Raw genomic sequence first — 22,817 nt, forward strand, 5'->3', positions numbered from 1 at the left:
AAGATGGCGGCCCCGCTCCCCCGGGCGCTCCCCCGCGCCCCCGCCCCTTCCCGGGCCCTCCTGCGCGCGCGCGGCCCCACCTCACTTCCGCTTGTGCAGCAGCCATTTTGTCTTTCCGCCGCCGCTGCTGCCCGAGCTTCTCCCTCCCTCCCGCCGCCGCGGGCCGCGACACTCCAGTTCCCCCCCGGGCGCGGCTCCCGCCGGGCCGGGGCCGATCCCGAACCCCCTTCCCTTATCCCGGGAGGCTCCTCCGCAGCCCGGCCGCGGGGGCGGCTCCCGCGCTCCTGCCGCGCGATGTCCAGCGAGGAGAGCTACCTGGCCATCCTGCGGTACCTGACGAACGAGCGGGAGCCGTACGCGCCGGGCACGGAGGGTAACGCCAAGCGGAAGATCCGCAAGGCCGCCGCCTGCTACGTGGTGCGCGGCGGCACCCTGTACTACCAGCGGCGGCAGCGCGACCAGCAGCGCTTCGCCGAGCTGGAGGTGGTGCTGCAGGCCGAGCGCCGCGCCCGCCTCATCCGCGCCGCGCACCTGGCGCCCGACGGCGCGCACCGCACCCGGCTGCAGACCTGGCAGGGGCTCTCGCAGAAGTACTGGTGGAGAGGTGAGCGCCGGGGCGGGGGCGGCCGCGGGGCACCGAGACACCGAACCGCGGCTGGAAGGGATGCGGTGGGTCCCAGGGTCATGCTAGGCATGGCACAGGACCGCGTCCCGACGGTTCTTGAGTGTGTCCCCCGATGGAGACTCACAGCCTCTCGGGGCAGCCCGTGCCGGCGCACAGTCACCTTTACAATTTGTTCACGTGAAACTTCCCGTGCATTAGTTTCTTTCGGCTCGTTTCCTCTTGTGTCATTGCTTGCCACCACCGGGACCTTGCTCCATGCTCCTGACACCTCTGTTTAGCTATTTATACACATTAATGCGGTCCCCTGTCAGTCATCTCGTCTCAAGGCTGAAGAAAAATGGCCTGTAGTTAGGTGCAGTTCCCTCAGCCTTTCCTTGTAAAAGAGATGATTCAGTCCCTTAATCATCTTTGTTGCACTCCTGTACCTGCTCCAGGAGTTCCGTGTCTCCCTTCTGCTGAAGGGATGTCCGTGTGCCCTCCCTGGCGGGAGCAGGAGGGGACTGTCACTTGCCGAGTGACCAGTGCCTTTAAACGCCACCTCGAGCACGTGGTCTGTGGGCAGTGACATTGTGTCACACCCCGAGAGGCAGGGCTCACTCTGCACGGTACCTCTTGGTCAGCAAATTGTCCAGGGCTTCTCATCTGGTGGTGGTACCTTGAATATCTGCAAACACAGAGTATAGCTGTCCCCTCCAGGTCTTGCACACAGCCCCGGTAAGACAGTGACATCTCAACTGTGCCCTTGGGATAGGGTGATATCCGGTCCACATGAGCTGGGTTAGCTTTGGGCCTCAGTCATGCATGTACTGGTGTTCACGTTAAAGTACTACAGCTGCCAGTGGTGGCAGTCCTGGCACTCATTGTTTTGTCTCTTACTTGCAATGAGAAGCTGAAAAGACCAGATTAATTCTCAGCTGGGTCCTGAGTGATGCCACAGCTGTTACAAATGGTGGTGCCTGAACAGCAGTAATTCCCAATTGGGACTTTCTTTTGCCTGAGGGAATGACTTGATATCTTGTTCCCTTTGCATTTGGTGTTCTACTTTTAGCCCTAGGTATCCATTAAACAAATAGCTTGCTTTTCACTTGCCATGGGCCCAGTGTATATCTGTATTGCTTCTCTTGTTCTGCTCTCTTCATCCACCAGCAAGTCTGTAATTCCAGCTTTGGTTTTCCCTATTTTCAGTTAGAGGGATTTTGCTTTAGCTGCAGCCAATCCCTCCAGTCCAGATCTCAATGACTTGAAGATCTTTTCATGTGAAGAAAAGATATATATCAAAGCTGATATACCCTTTCTGGATGGTGGTTTCCTTGCCTTTATCTGCATTCTCATTGTCTGCCCACCATTCTACTGTTCTGGCATCTACTCTCATCCTGTGCTGAAACTTCCTCCATGGGTCTCAGTGTAGCTTCTGCTTGTCAGGAGAGGGCATTCTGTGTCCTTTTGATCTTACCGGTCACCTGTATTTGCACACCCTAAATCCTCTTGCTTCTCTTACACTGAGAATACTAAAATTCATTTCATGCTTTCAGTTCAAGTTTTATGTTTCTTACATGTGTTCTCCCAATGTTTTTCCTGCCATTACAGTATTCTCTGGCTGCTCTGGACAGCAGCTTTGGCCCAGCTGTCAGCCTGAGATGGACATCAGCCTGGTGTGTGTTCTCTAACTGCAAGGCCATGGGCTGGAGAATGCCTCAGGGGCCAGGAAGGGTGTTGGGGATGTGATTTGCAGGCCAGAGATCTCCTGTCTATTTCAGATGAAATCAAGGGGATGTACAAATTGTTGAAATAGGCATTAATATCTTAGGTTGCCTTAAGTCTCTGTTTTCCTGATCCTTGCAGAGATAGGTATTTAATGATAGTACAAGTCATGCTCTGAGGAGATGTGAGCAAGCAAGTCTAAGTCTGTGTCAGCAAAGTTTTGAGCTGTGCTGGATTTTAAACCATAGAGGCCCAGCTGCTCTATATGCTTTTATATTGTCCTAGTGAAGAGAACAAATTTGGATTGAAAGCTGTGCATGGAAAATGCCGTGGGATCCAGAAGGGGACCCTGAGCTTAGGACCTGTTGAGTATCTGAAATTATTTACAGAATTGCAGAATGTGCTGAGCTGGAAGGGACTCACAAGGATCACTTAATACAACTCCTGGCCTTGCACAGGACCATCCCCAAAAGTCACAAGAGTCATTCCTGAGAGCACTGTCCAAACACTTCTTGAACTCTGTCAGGCTTGGTGCTGTGATTGCTTCCTTGGGGAGCCTGCTCCTAAAATCCTACCTAAACCTCCCCTGACACAAATTCAGGCTATTTCCTCAGGTCCTGTCTTTTGTATTTACTTCCATTGGTTAAAGTATGGGTGGGAAATTGATTTATTTAAATTCCAAAATCATAAGCAATTGATTTAAATCAGTGTTAATAGGACCTACCAGTATCATTTCATATAGCACAGTTGATCCCAATTTTGCAAAAGCTCATGAGTGAGCCTTCCAATTTTTGTCCTCTTCAGGAGGAACAAGCCATTTGTGTGGGCTAAATACAGGATTACATTACATTTGTCATTGATGTGGGATGATGAGACTAAATGACTAAATGTCTAAGTACCTTTTTTTTTTTTTTAGCCTTAATAGTCTTTCTAGGAGGGTTTGCTTGATGTAGTGACATTCTAAATGTTCTGTCTCAAAGTAGCAGTAGAGACAATATCATGCAATGGTGTGAGAAAATCAGAATTGGTAATATCGCATCAGAGGGGGAGAGTGTAGGTGACTGACTTTATTTTTCTTGGTTAGTATGTAATATTTTTGATTATTAATTATTGATGTTTAGCTAATTTTCTATATAGTTATTTGTTTATAGTAAATTGAATTAAGATTAGAAGCTTAATCAAGCTCCATTAATTTTTCTTAGGTATTCTTAAGCAGGTTAAAGATTACATTAAAGAATGCAGCAAGTGCCAGGAAAAGCTAGACCGCTCTAGATCTCTCTCAGATCCTTCTGAAATGCTGGAGGAGCTAGGACTGGATGCAAAATCTCATGAAGACAGTAATGAAACAGATGATGAATTGAGTAACACAGCATCAATCCCAGCAGCATCTCCAAAGCCTCTGAAGAAGAAGCCAATAGCAAAGCACGAGCTTGTGTTTGTAAGTACCATTGTTTACAGCTGAATGGATTTGCATTTTCTATTACTGCATTCTTGGTCATGGACTTCTTTTCCATTGTTGCGATAATCTTGTAACAATAAGACCATACATTTTGCCAAAGATATTGAATGTGTAGAAATGGGATACTGGTGTATATGTCATGAAATTAATTATAGGACATCATTGCTGGGAAATAAAATCATGCTATATATTATGCATATAGAATGTAAGATAAAATGAATGGCAAAATTGCCATTGCTTACAATTGCCATCACATACAAGATTCTTATATCTTATTCTTATCTTATTCTTATCTTATATTCTTATTCTTTCCCTAATAAATTATGATATACTGATGTATAAAATTCTTGTTCATAACTGTAGGCTCGCATACACATAAAGACATTTGAATTTAGAGACTTTTTCAGACTGTAGCCTAGAAAAATACAGTCAAAGAGCTCTTAGAATGTGTCTTCCCATTTTTCCAGTCTGTTTTAATTGTGTTTGGAGGGAGGGTGAAACTTAAAGAAAGAAAACAAAGTAGTAAAGTTAAACTCTATATTCTACAGACTTGAACTGATTGTATGGTTGCAGCAAATAATCCTTTTCTGTGTTTCAGTGTGAATGCTTGAAAAGGCACAATCTAAATGTAATGAAGTTCTCAAATGTTGTTTATGACAGGTTGACAGTAAGGGCCTTGTGAAGCAGTCATCTTCCAAACATTGTCTGTCAGTCTTAAACCAACTGAATCAGCAGAGGCTTTCCAATCAGTTCTGTGATGTGACTTTGCTGATTGAAGGAGAGGAGTACAAAGCTCACAAATCTGTCTTGGCAGCCAACAGCGAGTACTTCCGAGAGCTCTTCATTGAAAAGGGAGCTGTCACTAGTCATGAAGCTGTAGTGGATCTGTCAGGTGAATTGCTGTGGGTTTCAAAGCTAGAAATTATAATATCCTAAGTAAGGTGTACAGTATTTAATTCAGTCTTTTCTGAGTGTTGAAGACAACCAAATTGTCTCAGTTTTAATCTAAAAGTTTTTTGTGTGGATCATAATGCAAAAGTGATCACTCTGATTTTTGCCTAATATGATTTTCCATGGACTGTGGTATTTAATCTTAAAGTTTCTGAGAAGCTTTTGATGGATTTTTACCTTGCTTAGGTGTGTTTCCTCCTTGTATTAGTCACAAACGTTGAAAAGGGAACAAAATCAAATGCTTGAGTACATCAGGCAGGGATGCTGACAAGCTGCTTGGAGAGTTGTTTAGCTTAACAAATGCTAAATTATTTCTTATTTCTGTGAAGCACAATTATGCATGTCTACTTATTTTTCAGACCTGGTACATGCAAGACAAGAGCTAAAATATATGTTCTAAAAATAGCTTTGTAGTGATGAAGAGTAGTGTACAAAACACAAGCCTTCTGCATTGCTTTCTCATTTATTAACTGTCTCTGCATGAATAATAGGCATGCATGGACAATAATTTTCTCATAGGATGGTCCAGAAGGTTCCCCACATTAAATATTTGATTTATTAGTTATGCAACTGTAGACAGTTATACCAAATTCTTATATTTCAGCATTTCTATTTATATAGCCATATTTTTATTGTTTTCAATAGCTACTTCGTTATTTTTCAGCCACATGGCTTGTTACTTAAGACCTGAGTACTTTCTGAATGTAGCAGATTCAGAAAGACTTTGGTTCAATTAATCTCCTCCAAAAGCATTGTGGCTCTCCCAGCATCTTGAAATATTCCTCAAAGAATTTTATTGTGAATATCTTTAAGTACTACTTAGTTATTGGAAAAGTTGTCTGAGCTTACCCCACACATAGAAACTACATGAGGAGGAAGCTGTAGTGTAAATGACAATTAATTGAGTGCCAGTGATGGGCTTGTTATTTCCAAGTGTGTTTTGCTCTAAATTTCAGGCTTAACTGTATCAAAGGTGAACTGTTGTATTCATCATGGGATATTTTGGGGTAATTTCAGGTGTCATTATTTGCTCTAATATCTTGTTTTATTCCTGGTAGGTTTCTGCAAGTCCAGTTTCCTGCCTTTATTGGAATTTGCTTATACTTCAGAATTAACATTTGACTTCTGTAGTATGGCAGAAGTGGCCATGCTCGCCCGGCATCTCTTCATGTCAGAGGTCCTTGAAATCTGTGAGAATGTGCACAAACAGATGGAAGAGAAACAAATTACAGTGTACCAAAAGGGAGATATTCAAACAGTAGAGTCAACACAAAATCTAGCAGAGCAGGCTGAAGTGCAGGTGCAGCCCATGGATGGTGTTGAGCAACCTAAACTCACAGCCAGTGAAGTGCCAGTAGCTGTGAATGGAGCTCCTCCCTCTGCTGGGACAGAGGAGGCAGCAGCCCCCCAGCCTGACGTCCTGCACCCAGAGCCTCTGGAGGCCACTGCAGGTGATCCTTCCAAGCCTGTGGAACGGTGTGAAACAACTGAAAATTACATCAAGATCCAGCTGGTGGAGGGCATTTCAAACAGCCTCTACAACAGACTCAGCACCGAGCCATCAGCTGTGGAAGCCATGGACACACAGAGCCAAGAGAAAGCTGAGGCAGTTCAAAATCAGAGTGATAAAGCACATGTGGACTCTGCTTCTGAAGACTCCTCAGAGACACTCAGGCAAAAAAGTGACGAGCAGAGCAGCTCCATTTCCCAGCCAGAGAGCCTCGCTTCCAGCCAGGATGATACTTACAAAAGCAAGCTTCGCCAGCGTTCTGTCACTGAGGGGGGATACATCAGGCTGCATAAAGGAATTGAGAAAAAACTGCAGAATAGAAAGACAAATCCTAAATCTGCAGTGCAGCAGGTATTCTGTCTGTCATTAGACCTTGTAGTTACCAGAGTAATTTCTAAGCTGTGACAGTTGGGTGAACAAAATCCCAAAAAGCATTGACTTGGCATCAGTATTCCTTCCATATTGAAGGTCCTTAGAATGCCCGGTGGCCCCAGGCTAGGTTGAGTATATTCTCACAACTTCTTATGGTTGGACAGAAGTTGTATCAGCTCCCCAAAATCCTTAATAATCTGTGAATTTAATTCTAAGCTAGCTCATGTGTATGTCAGTCATAGATACATACATTTATCTATTAGAGAAGTGATTTATCTATTACATTTATTCAGACTTGACAACAGCATTGGGAATGAAAAATTTTACATCCCATGTAGATCTTCAGATGTAGTCATGAGTCACAGTAATGCATTCCTGCTACCTTCTGATTGGGGTCAATGAAGAGAAAGGTTCAAAGAGCACTGCTGTTAAAAACTCTAGCATCTGAACATAGGAAATGTTAAGTGATTGAGCTAGTTCCAATTACAATTTATTTTTTTTAATGAAATGGTCTTATTACTCTTTCCCCTTTGAGAGCCTTTCGTCTTTCAGTGCCTTTGGATAGTTGGCAATCATCTCACTGGACATCATGCATTTAGTTTGTGACAGAGTACACTTCACTGCATGTTGGCCAAGTCTTCTGAAGAGCTGTTAATTTCCAAAGGAGTCCTGAGAGTTTTGTGTACCAGAGCCACCAGTCCCACACACAGGACAATAACTTGTTATCATTACAGCAGCCTAGTAGAAACAGTAGAATTAGTTCTTTTTACAGATGGACAGCTTAAAGCCCAGATGCTAAAAGTAGCACAATCAAAATACTTGAGCAACCTATTTATGCTGGTTGGAGAGCACCACAGTTTTGTTCTCTTTTTGAAAGGGGAATAATTACTTTTGGGAATAGTTCCTGTTAATGTATTTTGCAGTTTTTGAATCCAGCTCCTTGACAGATGAAGTGCACCTATAGAAAGAGACCTATATAAAAGAAATTAGTTTGGATGAGTGCTCAGGATTGGGCTCAGGAATAGGTTTCTGCTTTCCTAACTTGTTTTGTAGCCTTGTTTTTTGCATCCCTCAGCTCCCCCTACGGCATGGGATGTCATATAAGCTTTGGGAAGGAGACACTCTCCTGAGTTCCCAATTTTGATGCTGGGAGAATAACAGGAAAGAGATTGCAGGAAAAATGCTTCTGGTTTAAATTACAGTACTTGCACCTGGCACGGATATAGAGGGAATGAGGTGTGCTTTGTAGGAATTACTCACATAACTTATTTTATACAGGTTTCATAGACCTCATATTTGACTCCCATTGGTTAGTAGTTTTCTTGCCACCTAATTCATTGGTTAGTAAATAGTATTTTACTTGTCTATCAAATCTCTATTCTTGGATTGTTTACATACTTTTCTGCTGGTTCTCATTGGACAAATCCCTTGTTATTGTAGGTGCATTTGTTTTTCACGCTCAGAACAGATTATGTTAACAAATGTCTCATTCTCAAAATGGCTTCATATGGGAACTTGCAAACTGCTTGATAGCTGCACTTAGAAGAAGTAATAGGGCAGCTTTGGCAATTTTGCAAAGTGAGGCCTTGAGTTCATACGGCCTTTCTTTTATAATTCTTCTGCCTGTCTACAGCAGTTGGGAGAACAGGATGAAGAAATTGGGATGCCTGTGCTTCCTTCCCTTGCCTTATTCTCAGGGAAACCAAAGGGGACACAGCTGATACAGGACATTTCAACCTGATCACTTAGAATTTGGTTTCTAAAGAATTTGGCAGCAAGTTTCTACAAAGGAAGATGAGATTATCAGCTCCAGGTAGCACTGCCAATATCACATAAAAAAACCCACTAGTGCCTTATTCCTAGATAAAAATCTCTAAGAAAGCTGGAATGCTCTCAACTTGATAGAAATCCTGACTGGCAGTACGCTGTGATTTTTCTGTAACTGTCCCATAGCTGTCACTTAGGCAGTTACTCAGGGCTGGAGAGTTCATTGTCCCTGAACTGGTAAGTCACTGTGTGGCCATCATCATAGTAAGTTTATGGTTTTTAAAAAGGAATGGTTTTTCACTCACCTTGAGATCTGTAGTTTTATAGTGAGCTGAAACAGGGTAACTTTCAAGCAGCTAAGTCAGCTGAGAAAAATGAAGAGGTATTACAGAAAAACAGAATGTCAACTTTTAGTAGAAACTTTCAGAAGGTATGAAGTACAATGCAGTAAAATTCATTAATGGGTTCTGTTTTTCCAACTTAGGTTGCCATGAAGCTGGTACAAAGAGGGAAAAAAATGAAACAGCCCAAAAGAGAGACCACGGAAAATAACGAAGTGGAAGCGCAGCACAAATGCACTGACTGTGGAATGGTGTTCCAGCGGCGCTATGCACTTATAATGCACACACTGAAACACGAAAGATCTAAAGAATATAAATGCCCAGTAAGTTGAGGGGTTGGGTTTGGGTTTTTTTTTCTGTGTAAATCTTTCTCCTTGTGAAAATTAATTCTGTAATTATATTAGTAATTATATTTGTTGCCTTTTTTGGTATATATATTTATTTTGGTTACCAATTTCAGAGTTGGATACAGCCTTGATCTAGATGGGGTGAGGTAGAATGGAGTGCAGCCACTTGGCCTGACAGTAGTGTCTGACTTGCTGCTCAAGACTGTGCTAGCATGGGATTTGCTTTTAACCCTACCAGTAAATTTGTATTTAGTCTAGACTGGAAGTTAGTCTCACTGGGAAGTGATCAGTGGTTCTGTCAGTGGCCATAAAATAAAAATTTACAACTATTCATTAACCTCAGGTGTGGGTTATGGATTTAACTCATCATATTACTGTACTTAAAACATTTTAAAAACATGTTTGATTTTTTTTTACTACTTCTGAGTGTTACATGCAAAGTGAGGTTGTAATATTTTCTGTCCCAGCTGTGTAAGAAGGAATTCCAGTACGGTGCCTCGCTGCGGGCGCACCTGGTGCGGCACACGCGGAAGACGGAAGCCAGCGCTGCAGCCGGCGGTGCCGAGGGGACCGGCGTGTCCTCGGTTAAAGGGAGAACCAAACGGGAATTCGTGTGTGACATCTGTGGGAGAACTCTGCCCAAGCTCTATTCCCTCAGAATACATATGCTTAAACATACAGGTGTCAAACCCCATGCGTGCAAGGTAAAGTCCTTTTGCTCTCTAATCAGATTTGTAATATTCTCTGTTACCAATGTTTTGGTATTGATGCTCTGCCCTAAAATTTGTGTTAATCTTGGTCACTTCACAATAGGGAAAACTAGTGTAACATTCATGATGAAATTGCTTGCAGTCCAAGAGTGAGAAAACTAGAATGAATATGAGTGGTGCAAGTTCATATTCTTGTGTCTAGAAGAATGTCTTCCTTCGATTATTCCTTTTATTAAATAGACCAGTTCTGTCACTGGTGCAAAATCGCAGCATTGGCCATCCTAGTTCCCAAGAAATACAGATTTTGTTCTGTTTGAAGTTGACCACCTATTACATAATTAGTTTTATTTGTCTTATTCCACCATGTGTGGATTTCTTTAGGTTTGTGGAAAGACCTTTACGTATAAGCATGGATTGAAAATGCACTTAGCTCTCCATGAAGTACAGAAACAGTTCAAGTGTGACTTGTGTGAAAAGTCTTTTGTCACAAAAAGAAGTCTTCAGGAGCACATGAGCATTCATACAGGTAAGTGATGAGAAAGGGAATCCTTTTCCTTTGTTTAGGTATTTTATGCTGCTGAACTTAATGTTGTTCTTCAGTGCCAAAAGAAACTGTTTAAAAAAATAAATGGTAGTTTGTTCTTTTTCTTCTAGTCAGGCAGCTGAGATAGAGGTAAGTGGTAATTTTTTGGAGCTAAACCATAGTTTAGTGTTATTATGCAGATGTTCTATACAAGAATGGGGAATTGTGGTTGGTCTGTTCCTGTGGTTTTGTGTACGTATTAATGCCTGTGTCATGTCAATTTAACAGGAAATAGGCAACAGGCTGGAATGTTCTAATGCACTTCATCTCCCAACCTGACCTTTTACAGGAAAACAGGCTAAGTTAAATCTCTCAGAATCCCCATGTATATTTTACAAGATGTTCTGTACTAATACTGACATTTTGTAAAGCCTAGTGTTTTGAAAATCTTAGATGTGAAAGATGGCAATATAATAATTCAATACAAGCAGAGTTTTAAAATTGTAATTTATAAAGGTTGTCTGTGTTTCTGGTTTTCGGGGCTGAGCAGAATCAAGAGAGATACTCAGAATAAGTTGTTCCTGAAATTATGGAATTTGTATTAGTAGTCATCACTCCTGTGTTGATGAAATGGAGCAAAAACTTTTTATTTTAAGGTGTTTTTCCACAAATGCAAGATATAAGCAATAGTCCATAAGCAGTGCTGTGTTTCTGAAGAAGTTGCATAATACATAAGCACAGGCAGTTGTGGTTTTTTTCACACAAGAAGACAGGTTTTTAGACTGCTCACTTTTCCTCACTAAATCATAGTTGCAGCAAAGTACCTATGTTTAAAAACATGAAATAAACTAATTTAGCGTTGCTACTCCCCCCTTGTGTATTATTACATTAGCACATACAAAATACACTTAAAAATTCCATCAGTGTGTAATTAAATAAACTTCACTTTGTAGTACTGCTCTGATTACTTAAGTTATATATGAATTAAAAACTTGTCTCACAAAGCACTCCAGAGAAATGGAGGCATGGCTTGGTAACATGTTTTGTTTTGTTTTTGCTAGGAGAATCCAAATATCTTTGCTCCATCTGCGGAAAATCTTTCCACAGGGCATCAGGACTCAGTAAACACATAAAGAAACATCAGCCAAAGCCTGAAGTTCGTGGATATCAGTGTACTCAGTAAGTCAGGTGATGGGTGGTTTTGGTGGGCTTTTTCCTTAGTATTAATGATCCTAGTCATTTTCAAGATTAAAAGCAGCTCCTTGTTGTAGCATAAAACCGTTCCACTGGCCTGGGATGAGACTTGGAAAGCATGAGAATAAAAATGCATTTTTGTAAATATATATTGGAGAGCAAAGGCTTGGTTTTAAGTTGTTACCTAGCTCTCGTTTCTCGCAGCTCTTCTCTAATGACTTTGCACTGTAATTGGTGCTATAATCAGTAGCTGTGTGGGTATACAGCTTTTTTGTAGGACAGATAAAAGAGTGTAAGGTTGTAAGAGACCAAGGGCCTTCAGCTTGGTTTGCCCTCTTGTAGTGTGATAGTGGATTTCAGTTGGATTTGAAGCTGTAGAGTCTGCAATGTCCTGCACTTGTGTTCAGTGTTTGCTGAAACATGGCTGTGTTTAGGAACATTGCAGACTGAGACTCACTGACAGTTGCAGTTCTCTTCATTATAAAACATAAATGACCACTTCAATATTGCAATAAATTTCATTTTTTTTAATTATTAATGGCATTTATTATTATTTACATGCCAGCATTGTGGACTTTAGCAAAGCAGAAACTAACTGGAAAGTGTGATCTAAGTGCATTAGCAAAACATGGATACTTTTTCCATGACCAAGCAGACTATAGGGAACTTTTTAAGTGCCCTGCAGAAGGACAAATAATGTTTAATTTTGGAACTCACAATGATTCCCTGAGAAGCTCTGTCAGATATTAAGAGGAATGGTACAATTTATATTATTGCCTGTAGCAACTTAAGGTTTTAAAGAAAGTAATAATCTAAAGAGTTGTTTAAAGTATCTCATTGCTGCTGCATACTAGCAAAAATTATATTTTCTAAATTATGAAAACTTATTTCAGTTCTGTCAACAATGTTTATATTTAGTGATTTTTAATACTAAAAGCATTAATTCCAAAAATACAAAGAACAGAGCTAATAGGGGGTGCACAGACACTGTTTCATGAAACATACTATGGAAGGGAGTTTTAGTTTTGAGGGTGAAGTATATTTATAAAACAAAAATTTTTTTACTCAAGGCAGTAGGGCCATGGATGCAAGAGGTCACCTTGATAGAGAAGATATTTTGACTCTCCAGCTTCTTCAAAACAGACACAGTCCTTGCTGCTTCTCCAGCAAAGGTCTCTGCTAAGGATATAATTCATGTTGTCACCAGTGGTTTAGACAGCTTCACTAAGCAATAACCAGACTTCAGTTTTTAGTTTGGTGGCTCGGAATGGAAACCTTCCTGTCAGGCTTCAGTCTGAACTTCTGGCCCAGTTGAGCAAAGCTGACCATGAATTATTTTCCTAAAACGTTCCTGGAAGTTTTGCAGTGAAGTATGTGTTTGATTTAACTGCAGTAATGCATGACAATGTATGGTGGTTGCTTGAGTTTTTTACTACTCTAATGGCTTTTCCAAATACACAGTCCTTGGGGAGAGAGCAGCAAGTGCCAACCCCATTCAAGGGCCTGAGGGGTCTTTCTGGTACTATTTTATGTGGATGTGCAAACTGAGGATCCCTGAGAGCCCCATTTGAACTGGAGTGGTGAGACTTTCCAGTCTAGTAGGAGGTTGTTTGTGTGGCTCAATGACTGTTACTTTTCTTTTCCCTCCCTCAAAAGCAAAGTCAACTTTTTTTTCTCTCCAGAATGCTCATTATTCAGGCAATGTTATATCAAATGTTCTGTTGCTGTATGGAAGCTTTTCTCATTTTCAGATTCCCTCATTCCAGTGGTTGATACTGTAGAAGCCACCTTTGCTTGCTGACACTGCTCTGCCTCTGTCCTTTGAGTCATGCAGCTGTATGTTGTTACATGAGGAAGAGAGAGAGAGAGAGATGAGCAGCAGAATTTCTTTCAAAGGGAGAAACCATGTTTTTGATTAGATCAGACTCTGTAGTCTTCATACCAAGAGGAGCTGTATAGTCATACTATGGCAAAGTATAAGTGAAGGAAAACCCTAAGTTAGCCTGGGTTCAGATGTGTACAAGCAGCAAGCTAAAGAATAAGTATTGATATTTTCAGATGCTTTCTTGCAGGATTATGAATTTGGGATTTTTTTATTTTCTAAAAAAATCCCTACATTTGAGCATTAAAACCAACAAATTCTAGTTATCTTTGTGTAAGTCCTCTTTGGTTAAAGAAAGAAGCAGCTGTTACTGTCCTCATACGTTCATATGGTATAATACAAAATTCTGATGTCTCCCAGTTGGTTTGCCTTTGAATATTCACCATTAAATCTGCAGAAAGAATATAGTTACTCAGTAACAGACAAGGGGGTTTCAAGAGGTCCTCAAGTTTTATTCCAGGCTTTCAAATAAGATGCTGTTCTTTTAAATTTTTCCAAGTTGAGAATGGGATTGTGTTTTAAATAAATACTGATGATGCAGTAGGTGTTCTCAGTCTTCAGTTGCTATTAAAGAAGATGGTCCCAGTGCCTTTCTTGTATGGGATGCTAAAACATTTGCTGTTACAGGTGTGACAAGAGCTTCTATGAAGCTCGGGATCTTCGGCAGCATATGAATAAACATTTAGGTGTGAAGCCATTTCAGTGTCAGTTCTGTGGAAAATGTTACAGCTGGAAGAAAGACTGGTATTCTCATGTGAAGTCTCATTCTGTCACAGACCCTTATAGGTAAGAGGAAATTAATTTAACAACTGAAAGGTACTAATCAAAGTGAGGCTATAGAGATCCACAGCCTGTCAACAAGGCACTGCCTTGTCCACTTTTGAGGTACCAATGGATTGACGGTGATTAGGCTCTTGAATATTTGAGGATGCTTTATATTGCATGGGTTGGCTTCTAACTTGGGACACGGTGCTGGAACTAAGATGTGAAGTCGTAAGAGGATAAATACAATCAGTGCAGTTAGAAACTTATGTGATCTCACTTCCCTAGAAGGGTAAGTGGATGCTTTGTGGCTGTGGATAAGAGGAAATGTAGTTCAGTCCAACAATATTACTTCTAATAATGGAACTACTTACCATATAAGACAGTATTGCCCTTAACCTTTGCCTACCCTAAATAAAGTGCATTTTGGCTTAAAACATATAAGTGTACAATAATGGTTTTAATAGATTTCTCACATTAACACATTTTAGGTGTAATGTATGTGGAAAAGAATTTTATGAGAAAGCTTTGTACAGAAGACATGTAAAGAAAGCCACACATGGTAAAAAAGGAAGAGCAAAACAAAATCTGGAACGAGTGTGCGAGCACTGTGGAAGAAAATTCACACAGCTCCGGGAATATAGGAGACACATGAACAATCATGAAGGTATGTAGAACACAAATAGTCATTACATCCCTCAACCCCTAAAAACACAATGTGCAAGGGGTAATTGTTTCTTTGAGTCTGTGTCCTGTCTGGCAAAACATGGAAGAGTTTTTACAGATTCTCCAGTTCTGTGTGAATCCTGGTTTGGTAACTTGCTGTCAGTGATTCCCAGAAGTTGCTGTTGGGGGTCTTTCTAAAGCTCCAGCCACACACAGGGACTGTGCCAATTTGTCCTCTGTACCTGAATAGAAGAGGAACATTTCTACAAGTGACTAATAGGGGTAAATCTGGCAAAGAATTGGATGCACTATAACATTCTCCATTTTCAAAGGCACACACAGTTAACAAACTACTCTTCAGATAGGAGAATGATTGGCCTAAATTTAAAAAGGAAAAAAGAACCAATGTTGGAAACGGATCAACTTCTTAATTTATGACAAGTGATAAATTGTATGATGTTTGGAGAAAATATGAAAACTTTTTTTTTCTTGTTAAAGAATTATGTGCATTTTTACTTTAGATGTAAAGTATGAAATTGATTTTTGAGTATTTGGTTCTTTCAGCTGTGTTGGGAGTCTATATTCTCCTGTCCCAGGGCAAAACCCACTTTTTTTTGAAGCATGTCTTCTTTTTAAGAGCTCTTAAGAGTAAATCTGACAGCTTTATAACTATTGAAATAGAGATTTTGTGTTTGTTTCTAAACAGCAAAAGTGTCCTGTAGTAGGTACCTAGCCTAAATCTACAGCAAGTGTCACAGAGGAAAAGACAGTAGTGAGATGGTATTTGTCACCACCACAGACCACAGAACTCAGATGTTACGAGGGAAAATAAGATCATACAAACATCAGGTGCTGTATTTGAACATAGGCAGTGAAGAGGAGGGTAAAGCTGTAGGTGCACAGAGGGATTGGCAGAAGCAAAAGATGACTAGAAATGGAAGTGGCAAATTCTGTGAAGTAAAACATGGCTTCAGAAAGGCATCAAAATTATCAGAATTCCATTAAGCATTGCGCACTTAAAATGAGGAAGAAACTGCATTAAAAGGAATCTTGACAAGTTTTTCAAAGTAAAGTGTTGGATTGGGCTGGGCACTTGTGGAGAATCTTAACTACTGAATGCATTATGCTTGCATTACATGGTTACACAGAAATGGTAAAATGATGTTTTGCCACATGGCAAACATCACAGGATTGCTGTGGGATCTCTTTCTTACGTGGCAAACATCACAGGATTGCTGTGTTCTCCCCCCTGCTGCTCTCCCTGTGGCTGCTGCTCCTGCTGTGACCTTTGCTTGCTCTGCCCCGCAGGTGTGAAGCCCTTCGAGTGCCTGACGTGCGGCGTGGCGTGGGCGGACGCGCGCTCCCTGAAGCGCCACGTGCGCACGCACACGGGCGAGCGGCCCTACGTGTGCCCCGTGTGCAACGAGGCCTACATCGACGCGCGCACCCTGCGCAAGCACATGACCAAGCTCCACAGGGACTACATCCCCTGCAAAATCATGCTGGAGAAAGACACCCTGCAGTTTCACAACCAGGGGACGCAGGTGGAACACGCCATCAGCATTTTAGCCTCAGACATACAGGAGCAAGAAACCGAGATCAGCTTTGGCGCTGGCGAGGGCGAGACTGTGGTGGTGACAGGAGAGACGCTGGAAGCCATCGAAGCAGTTGCGGCTACTGAGGAGTGCACATCAGTCTCCACCCTTTCTGACCAAAGCATCATGCAGGTGGTAAATTATGTACTGGCACAACAGCAGGGACAGAAAATGGCTGAAGTGACGCAGGCCATTGAAACTGTAGAAGTAGAAGTGGCCCATGTAACAACAACGGAGTCAATTTAGTGTATGAGAAAGCAAGAAGGGTGAGGTTGTGTATCTGTGAGAGGCAAGTGTAAAATGGGTTACCTGAGGCTTTCAGTGATGCCTGTTTTCAAATGGTTAATCCTCAGTACTGAATGTTGTGATGACAGAATACTGCACCATGCATTAGATGGAAAAAGTACCAATGTGGGCCAAGGCTTTGAAAGCTAAGACTTCTATAGTGGCTGTAACTTTAAACAAAACAGAAAGGTTAAAATAATGTTTTTTGTCTCATGAAGTGTCATACTGTAACTTTGAAAAATTAAAAAGAAAAATATATAAAAAGGCTGCACTAAACACTAGAAATGCACAGCTGTTGGTAGTTTTTTTGTTTGTTTTGATGTGCATTTCATCAAGTTTGTGAGCAAATTTCCTGTATTGGATGCTGTCTGTTTACTCCCAAGACAAGGGAGCTGGTAGAATGCTCTGTGTAAGCTTGTGCTTCATGTGGCATACAGAAAAACTGAAGCTTTTTTCTCTGGGCAAATGCACCATTGGTAGTTAGTGAATCCCAGTTCTGAAGAACTTACTTAAATTTCAGGTGTGAGGGTGGCTGGTCCAAGGTTCTGCAAAATGCTGTAAAATGTTTTATAGATAATGGGCAGGTAGATGGTTGTGATCTGGTTCTCCAAGATGGTTGTGAATTGAAGTTGAGCAGAGGACAGCCCCACCACAGGGAGGCTACTTAGAGAAGTAAACTCCTTTTCTTTGTGAGGGAGGAGTTTGCACCGCAGTCTCTGTGCACAGCCACGTTTAGCTCCGTATTTGCTTGGAAGCTATTGCCAGCACTGATGTGTGACCCCAGTGCAGGCAGCCTCATGAGGCTCACTTCTGTTTTTGCTTTACATTTGATGTAGAAACTGTCAAAGGAAAAAGGTCTAATGGCACACTTTTTCAGGAACTAAGGAAGTCCAGGTGGTTATGGACTGATCTTGTATTGTATTTAAAGGAGGAGCCCTGCTAATTCCCAAGCAGGACACATGACAGTATCAGGGTAGGGAAATATGAGTATCTTGGGATGGGGTAAAAATTAAATAGTCTCAAAATTACCAGAATCTCTAGAAGACCTTATTACTGCTGCTTTAAGAGAAATACTTCTAGATCCACTTGATAGCTGATGTTACACCACATAGTTGGAAAAATCCTTACTGGTGTTCCTGCAAGTAAGTGTGAATGACAGCTGTGCTTGGCCCAGGTTTCTGTGTCCCCGGTTCAATACCACAAACATGGCACACCTTAATCTGTACAAGTGTAGGTTCCTTTGTCATTGCGTGGCTTTTTTAAGCAAGCAGCATGTCTGTCAAGGAAACTGAAAGTGCTTTGCTTGTGAACAATCAGAGCTGTAGTCTTTAAATTCTTCTCAGTCTATAGTGGTATCAAGTTTCCTAACCTGGACAGCAGTAAGATACCCGAGCAACCAGAAACTTGTAATATTGCAGGGTAAATTCCATAAATAGACATGCATATAACTCTGCTACCTGTGGAACAGATCCACTGAACAAAATTTCAGCAAACCCTGTGGCAAAGTAACCACCTCATTTGGATTAGTATTTCTACTTTTCATCTTATTTAACTATGTGGATATCTGTCTACTAAGCTACAGAATGGACTGTTCTTTTTATACTTTGCAATTCTGTAGATAAGCAGTTGTTGAAATTTTTTTATGTTTGAGTTTTGGATCCAAATTAATTTGTAGATGCCTATTTCAAAAGTCAGGGTCTTATTTCAGAGAAATAATGTAGTTATTTATATATCCTGCACCCCTTTACAATTGTATTATTTTCTAATTACCAAATGGAGTAAAACTAAAATGAATATTAAAAAAAAATTACTGCTAGCTGTAACTTGAATTTTTGTATGGTAAAGAATCTGGAGATAGCCATCCTGCTTAAAATTAAAATACTGCCATTATGATGGAAAAAGATTTAAAAGCACTAGATAAACTTGAAAGCTTACTTCAATGTTTGTATCCTAAAAATAATTATGTATTACTAAAGTGAAAAAGTGTTCAAGGAAAAATAGCTGTAAATAGTGCTAGAACATTATTTGTATATTTAGTGTGTTACCTTACAAAAAAGAATATTACCAGCACCTTAGTTTAATCTTTGGTGCATTTATTTATTTGCCCAACCTATGGAAGAAGCAAAAGTGAATCTGAATTTTGGAGCCTTCTTATCCACTGTCACAATGCTTTTACTGACTCAATGATCTGCTGTTTAAAAACAACCACCAACCAAACTAATAACAGAAGGTTGTTTTCTAAACAAGAATCAGCCAGGAATGTCAAAGCTGAATGTTGTGGCACCCCTTTCTTAACATGCTGTGCCTTACCTTTTCAGAACGGTGTGAGGTAAGTGGGGAGTGTCACTCTTGGCTTTGCTGTTCTCATCTCTGTGGGGTTGCCTTATGTTTTTCTTTGGACTTCAGCACTTAAGACATTCACTACCCTCCTGCAAAAGTCAGACTGCAAATATGCAGTTGGTATTTGATTTTTTTTAAAATAAAGTTAATGAGAAGTGTCTGTTCATTAAGTATTCCTAGTGAATTCCTGTACATAATGAATCAGATTTGTACATTCTGCTGTTTTTATTTAGTGTTAAATGTATAAAGTTATGGCTATTTCTGTCATCAAATAAATTGAGCTCTGCCATGAATTGCTCTTTCAAGAAACTTTCTTTTTCTGTGGGGAAAGAGGTGTTGCAGATTCCTCTGCAGTATTTCACTTTCCATATACAGACAGATTCTGGCCTGGATAGTTCTACTAACACCTGCTTTTTAATTCTTGCTTAAGGCCCAAAGAGTTACATTGTATGGGGAAAGGAAACACACTGCCCTCCTGAATTGTGTCAGAACATGGCTGTACAAGAGCACAGTGCTGATGAAACACCGTGTATATTGATACTGAAATTGCTTTGGCTGCAAGTCCTTGGGTGAATGAGGTATCTCCTCAGCCCCTGGTAGCCAGCTGTAACCATTCTGGTTTCTTTCAGACAGTATTTCTCTTGACTTGGGTGTACAACACTGCACCCCAAAGCAAGCACCAGCAAGCACTTCCACCTTGGCTCTGCCCTGGGATGGGTATTTGAGAAGGGAGTGTGGTGTGGAGGTTGTCCTCCAGTGGCACTCTCCTGGCTGAGGGATGAGCTGTACAGCTGCCTCCAGGTCTGGGAGCAGTGTCCTGTGCCTTTTCCTTTTCTGTTACAGGAGCTTCAAGGCAGCACTGATGTTGTAGAAAGCCTGATTATCTTCTGTGGTTCATCCTAAGGGAACGCTAGGATCTTTTAAGTTCTCTGTGAGCCCCTGTGAGTAACCAAGCTAAGTCTATAATTAAAGAAAAGTGGGGGTTTCAAAAGGCTGAGTGCTGAAGGAGTCAGGTAGGCTCTGTGGAACAACTACTGCTCCATAGGGATGCAACTACAGATGCACAGCAGCCAAGTGATGCTGGATAATCTTTTGCCCCTCTTTGTTCCACGGGAGTTACAATCATGTCATTCCTTGCTGTTGAAGGGAGCGCCATGAATTTCTGCAGCACCAGTGTATAATACTAATACTCAGGAGCCACTCTTAGAGCTGTGGCCAACAATGTGGTGGAACCCCCCAGCATCTCTGGAGCAGCTCTTAACTGAGGCCTATGCTCCTGCAGAAAAATTCCAGCTGCTGCAGGCAGAGGCCCTGGTCACTGTTGTCACCCTCCAGTGCAGGGCTGTTGGGGAGACCCTTACAATCTCCAGGGACTTAGCAGAGAGGAAGTTTTTCTTGTTCCCCTAGGAAAAGTTCTGTGCTGCAGGCTTTGTCTCTCCTCAGGGGCCAAGTGCCCTGCCTCCCAGCATTGCTGAGTTAGGTGGTGCTTTTAGATGTGGAGTAGTGCAAGCTCTTCTTGTCATGGCTTTAAATTTCACATGTGAACAGGATTGTCACACCAGCACCTGAGTAACAGAACTAAAGCCCCCCTTTAGGCCCTTGTTTCACAGTTACCTGTTCAGTGTCTGCAGCTGTAGAGATGGCAGCTGCTGTGAGTGGGGATACTTCTGTCACCAAAGCACTGCTGTGATTCTGTAACAACAGCCAACACCTTACATGCAACAACCATCTTTACAAATTAGGGGATGCTGGGGGAGAAAAGGAGAGATGATTACATTTGTAATATAACTTGCATTAACTTTAGATTAATAACTTGTACTCCCAGGGAAACATCAATATGGGCTCATGACTTCAAGTTTCAGTGGAGCTCTTGCTACAGAACCACAGGGACTTTCTGCATATGCATCTCATCAGGAAATCCAATCCCAAGAAACAAATTTAAGAACTGAGCCACATGCCAAGCAGTGGTTTTCCAGACCACGTTCCATGCATCAGCAAGTCCATGCTCTGATTACCAGCCACTCCTGCCTCCTCCTTACCCAGCCTGTGGGGCAGCTGGCATTGGAGTGCCCAGACTTCACAAAGCTGCAGAGGTTTGGGCAGTAAATCTTGGGCTCCCACCACTGCAGACTGCTAAATGCAAGTTTGCAAACACAAACTGAACGTGCTGTGTCCAGAGTTAAAGTGTAACAGTTGATGTTGCCTGCTTTTAATTCCATGGATAACTATGCACCTACCCCCAAGCAATGGCTCCACATTATTAGACATGAACAGCTTTCCTAAGTAAGCACTATGTAAGATGCCAGTATTTCAAAATTAGACAACAGTAGATCTTTTTGCTAATGAAACCAGAAGAAATAAGGAATGTGCTAATAGGATAAAGTAAAAAAGCTGTCAATTACCCAATATTTATAGTGTTCTAGTGAGTCATGACAGAGACACTAGACAACAAATTCTGGTGAGTTTAGAACATAACCTTCCCTTTTGTAGCTTAAGAGTAGAACTACTCAGCATTCCTCAGCTTGTAGTTATAGAAGGAATTCAAAAAAGCCAAACCTCTTTGCAGAACACCCTTTAAGGCTACCAAATAGACAAAAAGCTTTCTTAAAACCCTGTAATTTCTTCAAACAGATTTACCTTACAGCAAGCTATTCAGAGTTCTAGTGACACCAGTGAATTCCAATACTTTAAAACCTGTTTGCCTCTTCAGGAAACGAAGTTGCCGTTTTCTCAAAAGCTGACTTTTCCTCCCAAGTCTCTTTGGAAAGCCAACTTTGGTAAAGCCACTGGCAGCACACGGAGCTCAGCAGAATCCAGTGAGTTCTGACAAAGGGGTGCTCTACAAACCTGGCAGCCGTGGAAATGAAGCTCACCAGGCCTGATGCTCACCTGTGGCTGCTGCCTTGGTGTTCCCAGGAGGACCACAGCTGCTTTTGCCAAAGCTCAATGAATACCAGGATTGGGTCATCTCCAATAGGGCACAAGCTGGGAACTGGCACTACCTCAGGTACCAGACACCCTTAGAGACAGGCTGGGGACTCCTTCCTGCTGATAAAATCTTCATTCTGAGAAGCTTTAAAGGAATGAAATTAGGTGAGGGGGCGACACCCAGCACTGCCTGAAACACGGCCATCAGCAGCTCACTGCAGTGTTTGGTGGGGCTGTTTTGGTTTGGGTTTTTGGGAGGGGATTTTTCTTGCCTTTTGTTTTTTGTTTGGTTTTTTTGAGGGGAGGAGATTGTTGGGCTTTTTTATTAATACAATTAGGTGAGTTTGGATCCGTTTCCAAGCCAGCAGGCTCAGAACAGCCCAGCTGCAGGGTAGCACAGAGAAGGTTACTGGGTAACTGCTCACACCTTCACCTTGTGTCATCAATGTTCTGCAGGCTGCTCAGGTGCCAATTTCTGCTAAGCAAGCAGGAGCTCCAAGGGACAAACCACACAAGCTGGCATTTCAACCACTGACAGGCACACACAGAGTGCTAGACTAAGCAGTTCAAGGTCTCAGCATACCTCCTGGAAGCACTTCAGCTAAATCAGATTATTTATCATGAGTTTCAGGATTCTTGGAAGATCCTTACAAAAAAAAAAGCCAAGTCAACTAACAAAGGAAAAAAAAATCACACCAAGAACAACAAAAAAAGGGATCTCTGCATGCAAAAACACGACTACTCTAACAAAAGCCTACAGCTCCAAGTTAATCCCAGCTAACATTCACCTTGATGATATTGTGATATTGTTCAGATCAGTCAGTCTGTTCTTGCAAGTGTCAGACATTAAACAGCAGCA

General features: G+C 41.7%; 1 protein-coding gene across 1 annotated transcript; it reads left to right on the forward strand.

The window, feature by feature from the left end:
* Positions 1 to 101: 101 nt before the first annotated feature.
* Positions 102 to 19,323, forward strand: ZBTB11 (zinc finger and BTB domain containing 11). The gene is made up of 11 exons (XM_071433519.1): positions 102 to 604; positions 3,529 to 3,764; positions 4,446 to 4,677; positions 5,795 to 6,597; positions 8,870 to 9,049; positions 9,541 to 9,777; positions 10,165 to 10,309; positions 11,368 to 11,485; positions 14,010 to 14,168; positions 14,636 to 14,811; positions 16,119 to 19,323. Exons 1-11 carry the CDS (start codon positions 295 to 297, stop codon positions 16,649 to 16,651), a joined length of 3,129 nt encoding a protein of 1,042 aa, XP_071289620.1. The 5' UTR covers positions 102 to 294; the 3' UTR covers positions 16,652 to 19,323.
* Positions 19,324 to 22,817: the final 3,494 nt, after the last annotated feature.

Source organism: Agelaius tricolor, unplaced genomic scaffold (assembly GCF_023055355.1).
Source record: "Agelaius tricolor isolate 1412-34295 unplaced genomic scaffold, bAgeTri1.0.p SCAF_9, whole genome shotgun sequence".
Classification (NCBI taxonomy): domain Eukaryota; kingdom Metazoa; phylum Chordata; class Aves; order Passeriformes; family Icteridae; genus Agelaius; species Agelaius tricolor.

What these genes read in the sequence shown, in the direction of transcription:
- ZBTB11 (XM_071433519.1), top strand. Translation starts at nt 295, where the DNA reads ATGTCCAGCGAGGAGAGCTACCTGGCCATCCTGCGGTACCTGACGAAC. An exon ending in CAAAGCACGAGCTTGTGTTT is followed by an intron (nt 3,765 to 4,445) that starts GTAAGTACCATT and finishes TGTTTATGACAG; the next exon opens with GTTGACAGTAAGGGCCTTGT. An exon ending in TCAAACCCCATGCGTGCAAG is followed by an intron (nt 9,778 to 10,164) that starts GTAAAGTCCTTT and finishes GGATTTCTTTAG; the next exon opens with GTTTGTGGAAAGACCTTTAC.